Here is a 17,441-nt window from a genome sequence, read left to right on the forward strand (position 1 = left end):
ATGAATGCATCCTAATAGGAATACATGAGTTATCTGCCACCGATGATCATTGAGGGAGGAGGGGCAATACCTAATGTAGTAGAATAATGAGAAACACACGGTGAGACATTTAAAATATACTGCACATATTACTATGAGTGCAGTATCAGCTTACGGCTTTGCTTTTACTTATGACTTCACAGTAAAAAATTAGGTTGTAGTGCAGATGAAAGGCTCCATATAAATTAGGAAGGAAAAATTTAAGAATAATTAATTTAAAATCTCCAGAAAAATTATATCTTTTTTACGTTGCTGCAGAAATCAAGAGCTAACCAAGAAGACAAAGCATGTAACATATTTAATCAAATAAGCACATGATCTCTATCATAAAGAGAGTGGTTTGTTTAGTAACTATCACTGACAAGATTATTTCAGATTATTTAAACACCCAGCAAACTATCAGGTCAAGATCAAGCAACTTTTCTTTAAGATCAAGCTCCAATTGATCTGCCTTGGAAGACGAGGATCACAAAGTGATTAGGAATACGGGTTCCTCAACTCAATCTGGACAAGAAAAGCATCTGCCAGGAAGAACAGGGGGACTGTTAGAAATTGTAACAGAAAAAAGCCCCCAAGAGGCAGACCACAGTAGGAATTAAGCCTTGTAAAGCTCTTTGGCTACTATCTCTGTCTAGCTTTCTGGAGAGTATGTGTTGGATTTTTTTGTGTATGAAGTATAAATGCCACCGTTTCTGAAAGCCCACCCATTCATCCTGTACCTCCTTGTAAGATTCAAAGCACACTTGCATAGCTTCTTAGCCAAGTACCCACGAAGACATCCCAGCCCATTTTATAAATATAAATACAAGCTCGAGAACTTTGATTGGTACCCAAAGTTTAAACTTAAACATTTTTAAGAGACACTTTGTACATACAAATCCCACTGTTATAAATAGAAATTAATACTAAACTTTTGGCTTTGAGGATTATGCTTAGCTCTTCTTGAAGTGAAACTAACATTAGTGAGCTAGGATTAAGGTTAGTGGGTTAGGTGAGTGGTGAGAAATATAAGCATAAACAAACTTTCATGTAACATTTGTCTCATCAAGAATGTAATTCACTAAATTGTTTTAAATAATAATATGTCTTTAATGTATCTTCTTTAAGTGCTGGATTTAGAAACATTTATCATAACTAGAGCAAATATGTTATCTTAAATGTTTTATAACTAGAAGACAATTAAATAGGGCTTGACTTGACTTTTAAAAAGTGAAAAAAAGACAAGAAAATCACCCTTCAGACCTAGAATAGCTGACTTCAAGAGTAGAAAATTAATGGCCTTTGAAAAAATCTACATCTTTGCAATTTGTATTACCTAAGAATTAAAAAAAAAATCAGTATCATTGTGATCAGGACAGTTTGATAACATCTTTGGCCAAGATGTTACTCTCATAAATGCTGCGTTGGCAGTCCCAGTTCATCAATATAGGCATTTCCTTGTATTTCACATTGAAATACTATGATATATAGATATTCCACTTGCCATATTAATAGATGAATGTAGATACATCACTTTAAAATCAAACATGCGACTATATCATCCCCCTTAGATTGGCAACAGATTTCCAGGTGACCAAATCCAGAGGCCTATTTTCAAATTCATATTTCACAATTATCACTTAATCACACAGGGTCATCAATAGGCCCAAATAAAAAGACATTCAAAAAAACTTCCAGTAAATAATAAATGAAAAATAATCTCATTCAATTCAGCAGATGAGTTCTATAATCCCAAATGAAATTGATTTCACAACTGCCTCACTGAATAAGCTTTATAATGGTTTTCAAATCGAAGTATTATCACTTTTCTAGGGGACATTTAGAAATGTATATGGGGCATTCTTGGTTGCAACAGTGACAGGTGATACCATAGACCTACACAGTGGCTACCCCTCATTCTCGCCCCTCCTGCTCTCACACACCCCAGCTGCACTATCTGTGATGTCCTTCAAACGTTATGAGAAAAACTCCCACCTCAGGGCCTTTGTACTGGATGTTCCTGAACCCAGAATGTCCTTCCCATACATGACCATGGCTAGCTCTTTCACTTTCATCAGGTCATTACTCAAGCCACCATCTCAGTGAGGCTGTCTGCACCTCCTCCACACGAACCAAAATTCTACAAACCTCTTGTACTGCTTCATTTTCTCCTCATTGTGTTTATCATCTCTTCATGCCCTATACTTATCTTGTTGATTATCTATTTCCCCTAAGTAGAATATAAATTCTGCAAGGGGAGCAGGTATTTTTGTGTTTTATTTAGTGCTGTATGTCAAGGCATTTGACAGTATCTAGAATATACAGAATAATCACATTTCTTGAATGAAAAAAATGGGAATGGGGATGATTCAGTGTTTTGCAAGAGATATCCATTGTACAAGGAATGATAAGCATTTTGCAAGGGGTGTCAATTATTGATAACTTACTGATATCTGTGATAAGAGATGGAATAATACAAATAGCGTGAAAGTTACAAGCTAAGTCTGTCTTGCTCTGCACCCAAAAGATAACCCATAAAGCTCAAAGCTCAGCTTTTATAAGAGGACCACTGGCTTACGAAATAATTTTTACAAAGTCCAGATATAACCTCCCTTCTTCAGAAGTTTTTCTAATCTTTCCTGATCATACCAAAAAATCTTGTCATTCTCTATATTGGTTCCATGGGACTTAATTGGAGTGAAACTCTTTCTACACTCTACTTAGTTATTTGACAATAATAGTGACTATGTTTATCGGGTGTAGAAAATTTGAAAAATAACTTGCTCTTAAGTTCTTTCCAATTTTCCCAGACTGGATAGCTCATTCTTCACAAAAGAAAATATTTATAACTTTGTACTTTATATATTAGAAAAAATTAATTAGAAATATAGTATTTCACATTCATTATTTATAAGAATGAAGTATTGGCACTCAAATATTTGTCAAGTGACTAAAGGTTTCATTGTAAAACTGTTAAAGAGATAGCAAAGCAAGCAATCACACACATAAACCCCAGTGCTGCCTCTCAGCAAGGGTGTACTGTGAAAGAAGAGATTCTTCTAGCTCAGAACATTTCTGATATTTTTCCTAATAAATGGTCACAGAAAATACTGGTTTATAAATTTGAAGGCAATGCAATTACTTATAATTTCTTTGTATCTCCCAAAGTACAAACGTTCCTCAGTGGATATTCACATGCAATATCTATGGACTCTAAAATTATATTCACAGTATAGGTGAGCATCTCACCTGTAAAATGCAAATAACCTGCTCACTGAAACGAATACTTGCATGAAGTTATGACTGCTTTTTCCATTCACTTTCCTTACTCCTATCCACCCAGGTAAAGGAACAGGTACTAAATCACTCATGTTACCATCTTTATACATAGATATTGGTAAGAATATATTTTTATTGAGCAGTTGATAAACAAAAAATAAGTGGTATGCTCCATGTTGTAAGGTATTTTAAAATGTAACAGTCTTGATTCTTCTAGTTTTTGGTGAAATGTGAGCAGTATGTCAAAAAACATTATCCTAGAGATGGAAAATTTAAAAAAAATTAAAAATAATTACTAAAGAGATTTCAGAATCTTTTAAAAACAAAAAGAATAAAATAATTTCAAAAACAGGTAAATACGCATCTCTGTTAGAACTGCTAAAATAAAAACATGACATTGTTCTGAAAGTTTTAGAAACTAGGAGTAAAGTAATGACAGCTTAAATTAGCTTTTCTCTCTTGTTGCTTGTTGGGATCCCACAGCATAAATGAGACAGGAATTAATTTTTTCTCTGTGGTATCTGGATTACTGGTAAACATTAGGATTAGCGCATTTTATGAAGTTCCATGCCTGCTTACTAGTCCTTGTCATATCTGATATTTATGTTTACTAAAATTGATTTTCTCTTTTTATTAATAGGATGGGTTTAATGTGGACGATGCCTCACTGCATTAGTAATAACAATTTTACTTAAATTATTGCTTTGGTGTGCTCTTCTGCAAATACTCTTTCCATTCCTAAGAGTCTTTTATTTTCCCAGTAGCCCAGTTGGAGAGTTTTTAATATTAAATTGAATCATAACAACACATGCTGATTAGAGTCTAACTTAATACATGCAGCTCAATGTTAATTTTCCAACTTCAAATCAGGGATCTGACTATTCCAAGATGATTATTCATCTCAAGTGTGATTTCATTTTAAACTTGTAAAGCCCACAACTAGAGATTTTTGCATCAGAAAACACTAACATGATAGCGCAAAGGAATTCGGCGAAAAGAGAATCATTACATAACTACAAAAATACTGTGGAGAAGAAAATGGTTTATCAAGAAGATTTCATAATACAGCGCAGAAGCAAAAAATGGCACAAGCAAATGCACAGTTGGCTGATGTAGTTTGTGAAGATAGGAAACATGTTTGATTACTATAATAAGAGGATATGCTTAGGTCCTAATTCCTTTAGAGAAAAGTTATCCATTAATACTGATAATAAAGGGGGGAAATTGTTTTAAAGTTAGAAATGAAAATCTAAGTGCCACATTTCTTGCTTCACAGTATAAACTTCTACTTCCAAATAAGCTTCTTGTAAGCACCTTGAAAAGGGAAATACATGGTTAATCATCAAAACAAGTATATTATGATAGTAAAAACAATACTAGAACAGGCAGTATCAAACTCCATCAGAGCTAAGAAAAACAGAATTAGATCATTAAAATCACAAGGAAATAAATTTAGGCATTCTGTAGTTTTACAAAAGTTATCTTACATCTTAGACTGATTAATATCCTATAAGAATAAATGAGTGCTATAGTTTGCAATACTAATGAATTAGCTGGTGTCAAGTGTTTGAATTTTACAAGTTTTAAAGCTTACCAAGCTATGGTGATTTGTTGGCTAAAGTCAATGATGACAAAAGGTAATGGCCATGCTAAGGTTACTTAGATTCCAATCTCTGTATGTGCAGCATGTATACATATATATAGATCCATACCTCTTCAAATGCTTAACAAGAGGAAGTGCCATGTATCAGCAGAAGTAATCATATACATAAACCAATTTTTATAAGCCAATTAAACAAAAAATAAAAGAGAAAGAAAAAGGCCATTTATAGAGACATGGCGAATACAAATGCAGTTTTATAAAAATACCTAGCAAATGGAACAAAGTGTTGCTCTTTTTATTTTTATTCCCTTTGTTTTCCAGATCTTGTCCAGCATTTACACTTCGTATATTGTATTTTTTATTGATAAAGTGAGAAACATTGGCTATTTTTTTCAGAAGATGGGATGAGGATGCAGTACATGACTTTGAATAATAGAAGACATTCTAATATGAATTGGAAAAATGTTTTCAAACCAAACACCAAAATAAGACTTCAATGCCTCACAGTGTAATGAAGGGACATGCAATGGTCATTTAGGTTGGTGCAATTTTTTTTTTAGGCTATTTCATTTTTATGTGAGGCAGAAAACGGAACTACATAATACATTTCTACAATTTATATATTCATCAAAACCATTTACAAAATTACCACTTTCAGCATATTTTAAAAATGAGATTCCTTAACAAATTATGTTTATGCAGTCAAAACACACCATTAAAATTTATTATTAGTCACTTAATGGAAGTTAATGGTGAGTTTACAAATGAAGTGCTGGCTTACTTTGATATAGTCTAAGAGTAACCAAAAATAGAAATTATTTCCCAGAATTCTATGTATTTATATAGTGCAAAATAAGCAATTTTAGCAATTCTCAAATGTAGGTTTTTCCAGATGCATTTAATCCTAAATATACTTGTAGAAACAGAATATTTTTCTGCTAAGTCAGGTATGTCTAACTTATCCATCTTATGTGTAAAAACTATCCTGACTGAAATATTTCATACTTATTAAAAGATAAAAACCTGTAAAGATATAGAAACATTATAAAATATTTTTAATACTCTGGGGGGTGGTGAAATTTCCAGTGAAAATAGCTCAAGTCTACAAAACAAACTAAAACAAAAAGCCACATAACCAAAATAATTATATTAGTAAATACTCATTTACTGAAAATGAATGCATTATAGAATTAAGGATAGAAAGATACTGTAGATGAATTTACCAATGAGAAGAAATTCTGTGTGTGCAGTAAATATTTTTAATAGAAGTCGTTTGGGAGCAGTTGTTGCTCAGGAAGTCTAGTGTGGATCAACCTAATATTTTCCAGAGTGAGGGGCACTGTTCTGAAGTATTATAAAAAAAAATTATCACTCCTGATTTGTATTGGTTCAGGAGTGGTATAAACACTAAAATGTTTAAAACAGAATTCTATAATGCTTTTCTACAATAAAGGGAAAAATGAACTTAAAATTGTAACTTTTTATAAAGCTGCAAATAAGATAATTTATAAGCAATATAACAGTATTTTTTTAACAGATATGGAGTTCAATATGCTCATATGTGAAAATATTTCATAATACTAAAATTAACTTAGACATTTAAATATGATAAAAATTATAACAATAATATAGTGTTTAAAAGCTCAAATGAAGCTTACAGAAGTAAAACTTATTTGTAGAATTCCATTTGATATAAAAGCTTATGCTTTCAGAATTTAGAACAGTAAAAAGTGATTTTTCAAATAAGAATACATTGCTTTCCTGCAAAAATACTTCCAAATGATTAATATTAAAAAGATGACAATGAAAGGAAAAAGAATGAATATTGTTTCCAACATTAAAAAAGCATCTGTGTTATAAATTGCCAGATAAAACAATATTAACAACATATTCCTATTTACCTTCACACTTATAATTATGTACCAATTTAAAGTTGACCTTACATAAAAATTTAGAAGCACTAGGTTTGATCAGTGTGAGATAAAGTTACAGCTAGATTTACACTCTATGTGGCATTTTATTTTTATTTTCTCTTTTAGAGTTATTATATTATTATATTAAAGCATATAAAATTTGTAGTCAGCATAGCAAGCTTCAAATCATTTTAGTTAATTAGCAACTATGGTGAAGCATGAAGCATCACTCTTTCCCAGTAGTTTCATTTTAAACAAATCATCCTCACATATAAAAATAGCAAATTGCATTAAATTTTATATAAGACATTTTACAGCTTCTTATATAGGAAAAGCTATAAGCAGCTTCCATGGCACATACCACAGCAAACAGCTTTGAATAAACTCTGGCAAGATATCATTCATAGAGATACAAGACACATACAGCCTACATCAACTTAATGCTTAAAGCATGTCACAAAAAGTTGCAGGTTCAAAGAAAGAACAACAAAAAATTGCCCAGAAGTTGAATTCTGGTTACACTCTGACATCCTTTATTGCCTTCAAGTTGAAAAAGAAAGTATTTTGGTATTTCTCCTAGTTCTATTTAATGCTTGCTGCAAAACATTAAATAAAAGCATGTAGAATTCCTAATTCTAAAATGCTGATTATGTTTTGGCTGGCTACTTTATTCCTATTTTTCAAACTGAAATAAGGCTGATAGATCGCAGTGATAAGAGTCCTTAAACATCATCACTAAAACTTTGCTATTTTTACACAGTCATTTTTAATCTACTTTAGACAGTATCAATTTTAAGCTCCAACTTAAAGTACAAAGACACTTCCATATCTAATTTGTCATAAGTTAATCTTTAAAAAATAAAAATAATTATAAATGCATTGGATAGATTTTTAACAGATACATTTCTTGTTCTGCCTGGCATATAAATATTGACTGGGTAGACTTCATAATTTCAGTCAGAAACATGTTAGAGGAAGTTTTAAAAAGTCAGTCCTTCTCTTTCTTTAGCTAATGAGTTTCCAAAGGAGGAAAGCAATCCCACAAATGGGCAAATTCTGCCTCATCAGATATGTACATTTTATGTTCCACAGCTAAATGAATGATATGCCAGTCCAGTTCTGGAAAGTGAAAAAAATTCCACTGTTAAGATTTGATACTTAGTGTACAAACCGTGGAAGATTTTTCTTTATTTTTCTCTTAAATATAGCTACTAGTGCCATAAAGGAGAAATAAATGGAAAGACATCAAATTTTCCATAATAATAGTTTCTATAACCTTTAAGAAAATATCTTACAGTCTAAATGATTATATTTTCATATTATTTAATATCTCAAATCATCATTCAAAGAACTTACAAGTCACATCATCATTATCACTACTCCAAGTAACACAAATAAAACACAAATCTTTAAGACTCACTGCTCATAATTAGAAATGTTTCTTTCTGTTTATGGAGGGAGAAGTGTTTTAAGAAGCTAGATGTAATTGGCAAAAATATTTTACTTTTCACTGTATGTGAAAAATTATCTGGCCCAGGACAATACTTGTAACCAACAATTTATGTGGACAGGCAAATTACTATTTTATTACTTTACTTATTCTTACTTATGTTCTTAATAATTTAGACATGAAATATAAATACGTAAGCTATTTATGTTCAGTTTCGTGCCTCAGAGAAATTACATAATATCCAAGGGCCAAAAATAAAACAACTTTTAAAATAGAACTTAAAGTATGCTGAATTTGGAGGAAAATGAGAAAAATTACTTTTAAAGCTCAGGAAACTAACCACAGACTATTACTTGTTCACTGATTATATTACAGATTCTATGTAATTAAATAAATAATTAGATAGGAAAAATTTTAGGTGTACCTCCCTTTTTCCTTTAGCTAATTTCACCCATTGCCTGAAATCATGCCTCTCATACAGTAAGCATTTAATAAACATTTTTGGACAACTATTTATACATAATCAAAGAAATTAATTTGTAAATAAAATCTGCTTGACTGTATTTGTTGATTTAACATACAGAATCAGACTATTTTAATTTACCAGTCAGAGACATATGCTGTTGAACATCTACACAATTTCACTGAGACACATGCTTTCCACATAAAACTAAATACCACATCTGCGGCATAATCTATAACACGTAACACAGTGTTTTACACACACCAATTCTCCATTTCACTTCTGCAATTTTAAGTGTTGATGAAGTTGCCAAATAAGTCACATTATATACAACAAACCTTCAGTTTAAATAAGGGATAAGATTGCTGTTAACAACTTAGTTTGAAATGTTAACAACCCTTAGGCTGTTAACATAACAACTGGCCATTAATGTGGTAATGACCAATTTAAGAGGAAATTGTACTCTGAGAAATGAATATATTGGCAATCAGGACCAGAGTTGATATTGGAAATAATATTATATACGTTTAATAAGTTAACTAGCATTAAAAGTTTGAGCCTATCAGAGGGTAACTAAAAGTTATTCTACAAAAAGCCACATACACTCTTATAGAGATATAAAAACTTCTGATATGAAAACTATTTTTGATAAATGCATTTTAGCAAAACACTTGAGACTATTAAATACCAGTTTAAAATCATACATTTTTACTACCACAAGGAAAAATAAAACAAAACAAGTCTAAGATTACTGTCTCTGCTCAATACTATGCTGACAGCTACAAAGCATGTTATACTTACAATATAGGTATTTCCTTGGCAAATTTTTATTTTTGGTTTTCAAAAATCCCAGATATTTCAGTGGACATTCTTTCCAGTTTACTTAATTTTTGTCCTTTGGTTTATTAAAAAAGCTTAACATTGCCTGGGCTATATAAATTCCTTATTTGAAATGGTAACATAAATCCACTTGAGATACTGAAATTACAAACAAATGTAAAAGTCAAAAGGAATCAAAAAGCTATGACTATTGGTTAGTACCGATGAAGCAAACTAAAAAGCAGTATTAAATCACTAAAAGCAAATACAAATGCTTTATGTGGAAATGAGGCTCTAATTCACAACGAGCAGAAGAGAAATTTTTATTTCAAAGAGAAGAGTTCAAAGACTGGAGAGTTCTAAAAGAATGAACATTATACATTAATTTTGATTAGTTGTGCCAACACAATGAGGGAAATCCTGGCTGGAGAGAGTGACTTCTCATTGTTGGCACCTTGCATGTGTTTTACGCACTTGGAACACAGAGAAGTAGTAACAAGTGGTCATAATTAGTCAGGAGGCTGTCAGACGAGGCCGTCCTAAGAGCGAGAAAGAGTAGAATCTGATAAACAGTACTGCTTTCACCCTCTTGTAACTATCATTAATCAAATGATATATTTTTATATCTAAAGATTGGATCTGACTGAAAATAGCTGAATTATATACTAAGAAGGACCAGATTGCCTAGAAAACACCTACCAAAAGACCAAGGTACTAAAGGAGTTACCGTTGATTGATACATTTTGTCATAAGGGAAAAATTCCAAATAAATCACTTAACGTCAAACCAGAAAAATGATTAATTGTATTAAATATGAAAACCCCAATGATGCCATATATCATTTCTCTAATTTGATAGATCCTACTTTATTAATATAAGTAATTTTCAGCTGAAGTAAGTCGCAAAGTTGTCTGAAAAGCAAAATAATTTTTCCTCAGCAGAAGTTCTGTGTTGAGTACTTAATGCTAGAAAACAAAAACTTTAGTCGGCTTCATAGCTTCATAACCAAGAACACCTGCCTTGTCCTGAAAGCGTTCAGATGTTTACAGGTTGGAGAGTGGCTGTCATTTTCCCATAATGATGGAGGTCTTTACTTTGTTATTATCCATAAAACTACTGGCAAGTCTGAGGCACTTCGATTGCTTAGTTGTATTTTTGAGATTACCGTTTAGAATGTCATGGGGTGGGGCGGGGGGAAGATGTATCTACACTTGGAGAAAGTTTTCAAAACTCTACAATAAATGCATTAATAAATATTAGTCAAGGATGTGCACCTGACTTCCTCTGACAAGCCTGAAACAGAAAAGAGAGTTGAGTAACTTTAGAAGAATAAATTCAGGTCCAACTAAGAGGCATCAATTAAACTCTTACACAGTCCATTTTTTTTTCAAGTTGAACTTTTTAAAAATAAAGAGTTCAGATATTTTGCCAAATGGCTGATTAATATCTTTGTGCTATGCCCAGCACCATTCCTCCTTAAGCTCCAAAAAAAAAAAAAAAAAAAGGCAAAAATAAATAAATCAACCTGAATGCTGATTTCTACCAAATACATCCTTGACATTAACTGGCAGTTTCAATATAGGCAGTGCCATAACCAATTGCCTGAGTGTGCAGGCAAGCCAAATTGAAATACTTTAAATATTGTGGTTTGTTGGCTGTTCCATAAGCATTAATTTGAGTAACACACACAGGGCAACGCTTTGAAGGCTGACAGGTCAACTTCTTTTAGGAATATAAGCCGGCAGTAAGGAAATGAAACAAGCAAACAAAAAATACACTTACAAAAGTACTTTAAAAGGCATCCAGTCACCACTGGTGTGCAAGGATAATTCCTACCTCAGATAGTCTCTGCGACAAAGGATAAGATTAGCTTTAGTGTACAGGGTGGAGCCCACCTCTCCCAAGCGACAGTCACAGCAGGCACACTTCAGGCAGTCTTCATGCCAGTATTTGTCCAGTGCCTTTAGAAGATACCGGTCCTTGATCTTTCGGTTGCAGCCAGCACAACCTTTCGGCTTGGTGTCTGGCTGGACTGAGAGCATTTGTATACCTGAAGGAAGACAAAAGCAAAAAAGAGAGCTGAGACTACTAGACGAATAAAAAGATGTCAGAAGACCTCAAACAAGTTAAATATTTAATATTTCCTTATTCTAGGAGTGCTAGCTTTTCTTGTTTAGGGCTATACTGAAATCAAACTAAATTTTGGAAGCAAAAAGTCTCAAACTTTATCAAGTGCTTATTAAATCATTCATAAAGTTATGCATGCCAAGTGGTAATAATAAATTCATGTTATCGTAGTAAATTGACATTATAAATATGAAGTTCAAGAACATTAAATAATTTTATAGTATCTTCATTCTCCCCATAGAGCAGTTCCTTTAGAAAGAAAATGTGAGTAAATGACGATCTGAAAGAAAGTTATTTAACAAATTAATCTATGCACAGTCCATAGAAGTAAAAAAATGAGTTTTGCTTAACTGTTTAAAAATTTCACTGAATATGTGCTTGATGGTGGAAGGAGAGTGCACCTGGTATGGGCTTACACAAACCTTATTCAGCAGTAGAGGTGTTTATAGTTAAGTACACAGAACAACTACCCGAAAAGCTCACCAATCTTGTATTGCTTGCTTGCTTCCAAATACTTCCTTCTATGTCCTTGACATTTCAAAGTATTCATTGTGTTCAAATATAATATTTATACTCACAAGCATCAGTCAGCACCTATATTAACGGCAGATTACTTAACTATATACTATATGGCTTTATGTAACCCTAAAATATATGATTATACCATTTATTACCATAAACATACAAAATTATTTGTTTTATAAAGAAAAAACAATAGATGGCCAGATCTAAATATATATACCATTATACATATATAAATATATACATATTATATGTATACAATGCTAAACATAGGCACATTTATATATTTTAAAGATATAAATCTATCATAAATAAGGAATCCAGCTGGATTCTATGGGTTTTACAGTTTGATTGAAATCTTTTGAATGAATGGATATTCACCTTGAGTGTCTTCTTATTTCCTAGGTATTAAACACCCAGCTTTAGCAAGAAGCTGGACCAACTATCCAGTGCCTCATATTTATCAAATAACTCATTTTAAGCACTATAAAGTACTGCAGACATCATCAACTCCAAATTCCCTCATTTTACAAATTATGTTACAGAGGCCCAAGAGAGGTTCAGATACTTGCTCAAAGCTGAAAGACAGTTACGCTATAGTCTCTGGCCAAATGGCCTTCTTGCAGTCCAGAGACCCCTCTGCTGCATTATGTTTGCTCTCCTAGGCATAAAGTTTTAAACTTGCATTTAGAAGGATACAAAACACCAAAATGTGCATGCATTATAGGAAAAGAAATGCCAAGCTAGAATCTGCATTTTTGTGCATTTTCCTTCTCCAGAACAGCTAAACCTCCTCCAGGTTCCTCTGATACCTGATGATGAAGGCTTCACCCCCCTCACAACCTTCACAACCTTTTTTTAAAAAAATAATCGCACTGGTGAGAGACATCAAGGCATTCGCAGAGCGGAATAACTTTCCTAACTACAAACAATACATGAGTTGCACAAAATATTGTTAGGATGTTGAACTTTCATTAGAAAATAACTTGTCTGGTAGAGTTGTGTAGGGAATGGCAGGATATAAAGCAGAGTAGCTGTTCTTTCTTTCTGCATCATAAGCATAGCTGTAGTCACCGGAGCTGCAGACTAACAGCTGGATTTGTAAGAAGAGCAGGTGGTATCCCTATAGCCTGCTTTCTGTTCCTTTCCTTTGAAGGAGCTAAGGGCCTAGTGCAGATTAATCATAACCCTTGATAGCTCTGCTAAATCTCACTCTCTAGAACTTCTAACAAATGAAGTTTCTTTGATCAGAACTAGTTATCCTCTTCTAGCAAGGTTCCACAAGGAATGAATCACATTAATTACAGTGAACAACAGACCCAAGTGCCTATTAACCATATATCTGTGGGGAGGGGGAAGTTTTGATTTACTCAGTGAAATTCTGGATGGTGTTACTGAAAACATCTAGATAATAAATATTAAGAGAAGCCATTCTAATTAAGCCATCCTAATTAATGGCCATTCTATTAAATTTATAAGGCTATTATTTTTATTTATCACAAGTCTCAAAGATGAAAAATCAAAAAAAAAAAAAAAAATCCCAGCAAAACCTTCTTAGTAGCAGCTAAGCTATATTTCCCATAGTTGTGTTTCTACCATCAAGCATACAAGGTCAGTTATTTTATTCAAAATGCTTTGCAACCAAGACAGGGGATACCAACATTTGGCACAAGTAACACTACCCTACTTGTCTTCACAAAATGTTTTTGTTGTGTTGACATTTTAATTTAGCACTCAGAGGCCAATTAATATTTGAAACTCTTACATTCTGTTTGGCCTTAGGCATAAAAGGAGTTTGATATTTTACACTCCATCCTGGTACCTTCTTTTAGAGAACATCATGGCATTTCTCTTGGAAATGGAATCCCTTGAATTCCATGCAAGTTAACAATTGTAGCGAAAGAACTATTTTGTAGTCACCATGTTACCGTGTACTTAAAAGGCATAAAGCAGTCCGCGGCCTCCCCTCTTCTCCCAGAAGAACATGTCTGGGTACAGTTATGTGTTCTTAGCTAAGAAACATTTCACAAGTTGCTCATAGCACATCAGAACTCATAACTAGTTTTAGATTGGCATGTAAATTGTTCTGAGGGAAATTCTTATTGCCTCTGAGACCCTGACATTCTGAGTTATTTGACAGTTTAAGGGAAATCATAATTAAAAAAAAGACATAAATAATAGCCTGTGCAGTGTGGTGTGCAGAAATAAGTAGAACCATTTCATTTAAACTCTGGTGAGCTTTTAATTGCCTGGATTGCATTGTGAGGCGGCCTAACGGTTGATTGCCTCCATTATGTTCCCTTGTTCTGTGCCATTCATCCGCACAGTCTCAGCTTCAGTAGTTAACACAACAAAGTAACCACAACTCCACAACACACAGGGGTTTAAAAAATAATAATAATAATAATGAAAGATTTGCAGCCCTTAGACACAGTCTTACATTTTTGGACTAACTACACAGAGTGAATAGAAAACATTTTTGTCCCTGTCGGGAAATTCACAGAGAACAATTTGGGAGAGGAAAGAGGAAGAGGGAATACATAAAGGGGATTGGAAGAGATGAGGTGCTTCAGAAAGATGCTAAAATGGGAATGCAGGTTCTGCAGCTGGGAGCATTGACACAGATTAAAAGAATTTGGCCAACATGGCCATTCGATTGCCAAGAGGCAACAGACAAAAGATTTTCCTCCTGCCCATCTTCATCCTCTTCCCAGCCCCCAACACAGGTTGGAAAACTGGATTGGGCCTAAAAGCTTGTTTCTCTCTGTTCACTGGCCCAGAGCATCCCTACAGGCTGCAGACCCCTAAGGGACAACAATGCAAATAGATGTCCCCAGATCTCAGGCACTGGAGCTGCTTAACTCTGTTCTGCCCCTTCAACTCCCAGCCCCCCTCCCTACCCTTCACCCCCCTCTCCCCTTTTTGAGCAATGGAGCTGGGAACCAATTTGATTCCCTTTTTCTCCAATGCAGCTGCAAGGCTCAGAGATACTGACATTTTTCCACTCTTATCAGTTTAATTACAGTTACCATGGCAGCAAAGTGCTAGTGCTTGGCAAAGGCCAACAAGAGATTTGCAAGACTGAGTTCAATTTTGATGCAGCTCACATGCAAAATAAAAAAAAAAAAAAAATAAGAAACATACATACACTCTAACAAAGAATCCCTTGCGGAGTTTACGCTCCAGCCTTTTGTGGTTGTGTCTTTGCAGCCACACAGGGATGGTTTGCAAAGAATGTAGCAGTATTTGTTGCATCTAGCAAGATTAATTGGTTTAAGCAGCAGTCTTTCAAAGCAGTTACAACAATAATATTTCGGTTCTTTCAGAAAGACACAAAAGCAGCGGAAGAGCAGAAAGGCTTTTGAGCAGCCAAGAGTGCAGAGCGCCGGCAAAGTGCATCTATGATAGATTGTAACCTTACCAAAACTTTTCTCCTTTTTCTGCATGAGTTGACTTAGGCGTGCCTGAGTTGCAGCAGCTTCGCATTGAGCACCAAGCCCAAAGGTAGAAGTAGAAGGGGGTCTCCTTGATTTCGCTTAAGTGTGGACCTGGTGCGCAGCCTACACCGCCGAGGACCGACTATTGTGAAGCCACTTTGGGAGCGGGTCGGATTGGCGGCAGGGGGTGGGGGAAGGGATGAGGACGGCCAGACAAGACAGGGCGCACACACGGAGCCCCTCGCAGTGTGCAAAATGATGGCGAATGACAAAGCCACATGCTTCCCTAACTCTGCCCGTAATCCTAAAATCCCAGCGGCCCCTTTTAGCTTCCTGGTAACAAATGGATTTGATTAAACTGTCACATGCAGCGTTAGCATAGCATATCATGTTCAATATGAAAAAGATCATAAATCTGACTTGTATTTCATAACAGCAATCTGGGTAGTCCCCGTAAAAAATGTGCTGCATCAGTTTGAATCTCAACCTATTAGGACATAGGCACCTTGGTCCAGGGACCTTCCCTGTTCTGGCCACTTCGGTCCCTACCTGCCCCCGCCCCCCCCGCCGCCCCCATCCCCACACACAGCCACTTTTCCATGGCAAAGGAACAACATTTTGTTATTATGGCTGCGTGGAGACAGGCAGAAGTGTCAACAAGGACCAAAAGATTGTAATTTCAACTCTTTATGAAGTGGGGGGTCATGAATTCCAGCAAGTAAGGGGGAGGGGTCCGGAAACCCACCCAGGACTGAATTCTTTTCCTATGGGCTGGGAGCAAACACTTCCTAATTCCAAACTCTCCCTGCCCCTCTCTCCCCGGGAGTCAGGGGTGTGGAAATACTGCAGTTCATGGTGAACTTTGACTATTATCCACTCGAGTCAGTACTTGAGACGTTCCGCGCCGCAGCCGCTCTCCCTCCTTCCATCAACATCTTCCGCCTGCATCTATTTCATGTCTCATCATAAAAATAATGAAGCCTCACATGATTTAAACAAAACCGTCTCAGTAGAGCTGCAGCCCGAGTGAAAGTTGCAGTGCGGAGCTGGGTTGCAGCTCCAGTTTATGCCTCATTAGCAGAGGCTGGGGAAGAAAAAAATACCCACATCCGCACACGCACGCGCGCACCCGCAGACACACACACCACAAATAAGCCGACGCGTGTGTACACAGTTGCTGCACTTACCTTCTCAATTAAGCGATACAGGGGGAGGCCGTTCAGTAAGCACAGTGGCTGCTTTGTAGTGCTTCTCCTTGGGAAAGGTCAAAAAGAAGCATTGTTTGAAAAAAAAAAAAAAGACGGGGGAGGGAATGTCTATTTTTTTTAAGTTTAAAATAATGAGGTCCTCAAGGATCCGCCAAGTAATGGTGTTAACCGCATCTGAGCCACAGGTGTCCTCCTTTTAGGCAACTGCAGTCCGAGGCTGTCTCTCTCCGTCCTGGTTCAAGACAACTTACCCCAGCAGCGTGCGAGGAGCCGAGCTGAAGGAAGCTCCGGCTCTCAGCTGCAAAATGCAATCCCTTCCCAGCCAGACATAATACAGCCAAAGAAAAGGTCACTCAGTTATTACTGAGCCGGCGGAGCCCAGGCAGCGCTTGTCAAGACCACAGAGAAGCAGCTCCCTTCCGATTTAAGACTATTTACCTCTCGCCCCCACCCCTCCCCTCTTCTTTCCTTCTCTCCCTCCCTCTCTCGCTGGCTCCCTCGCTCGCTCTCGTGTGCCTGTTCTGCAGCTCAGTCAAGTACAGCCGCCCTCGGAAAGTGCAAAGCAGCCACGAGACAGATCGGGCTTTGTTGCTAATTTCCCA

General features: G+C 35.4%; 1 protein-coding gene across 6 annotated transcripts in view; it reads right to left on the bottom strand.

Moving 5' to 3' along the window:
• Nucleotides 1–17,441, bottom strand: part of LMO3 (LIM domain only 3) — a 62,561-nt gene that overhangs the window by 41,188 nt on the left and 3,932 nt on the right. For 3 of the 6 annotated variants that reach the window (XM_050749505.1, XM_050749503.1, XM_050749506.1), the window contains exons 2-3: nt 16,819–16,885; nt 11,382–11,595 (exon numbers count right to left, since the gene is read on the bottom strand). In XM_050749505.1, the coding sequence (XP_050605462.1) occupies nt 11,382–11,587 (206 nt within the window). In that variant the 5' untranslated portion in view covers nt 11,588–11,595; nt 16,819–16,885. Of the gene's footprint in view, nt 1–11,381; nt 11,596–15,615; nt 16,132–16,818; nt 16,886–17,441 lie in introns of those variants that run through there. The other 3 variants (XM_050749507.1, XM_050749501.1, XM_050749502.1) reach the window with 2 other exon arrangements.

This window comes from Macaca thibetana, chromosome 11 (genome assembly GCF_024542745.1).
Source record: "Macaca thibetana thibetana isolate TM-01 chromosome 11, ASM2454274v1, whole genome shotgun sequence".
Classification (NCBI taxonomy): domain Eukaryota; kingdom Metazoa; phylum Chordata; class Mammalia; order Primates; family Cercopithecidae; genus Macaca; species Macaca thibetana.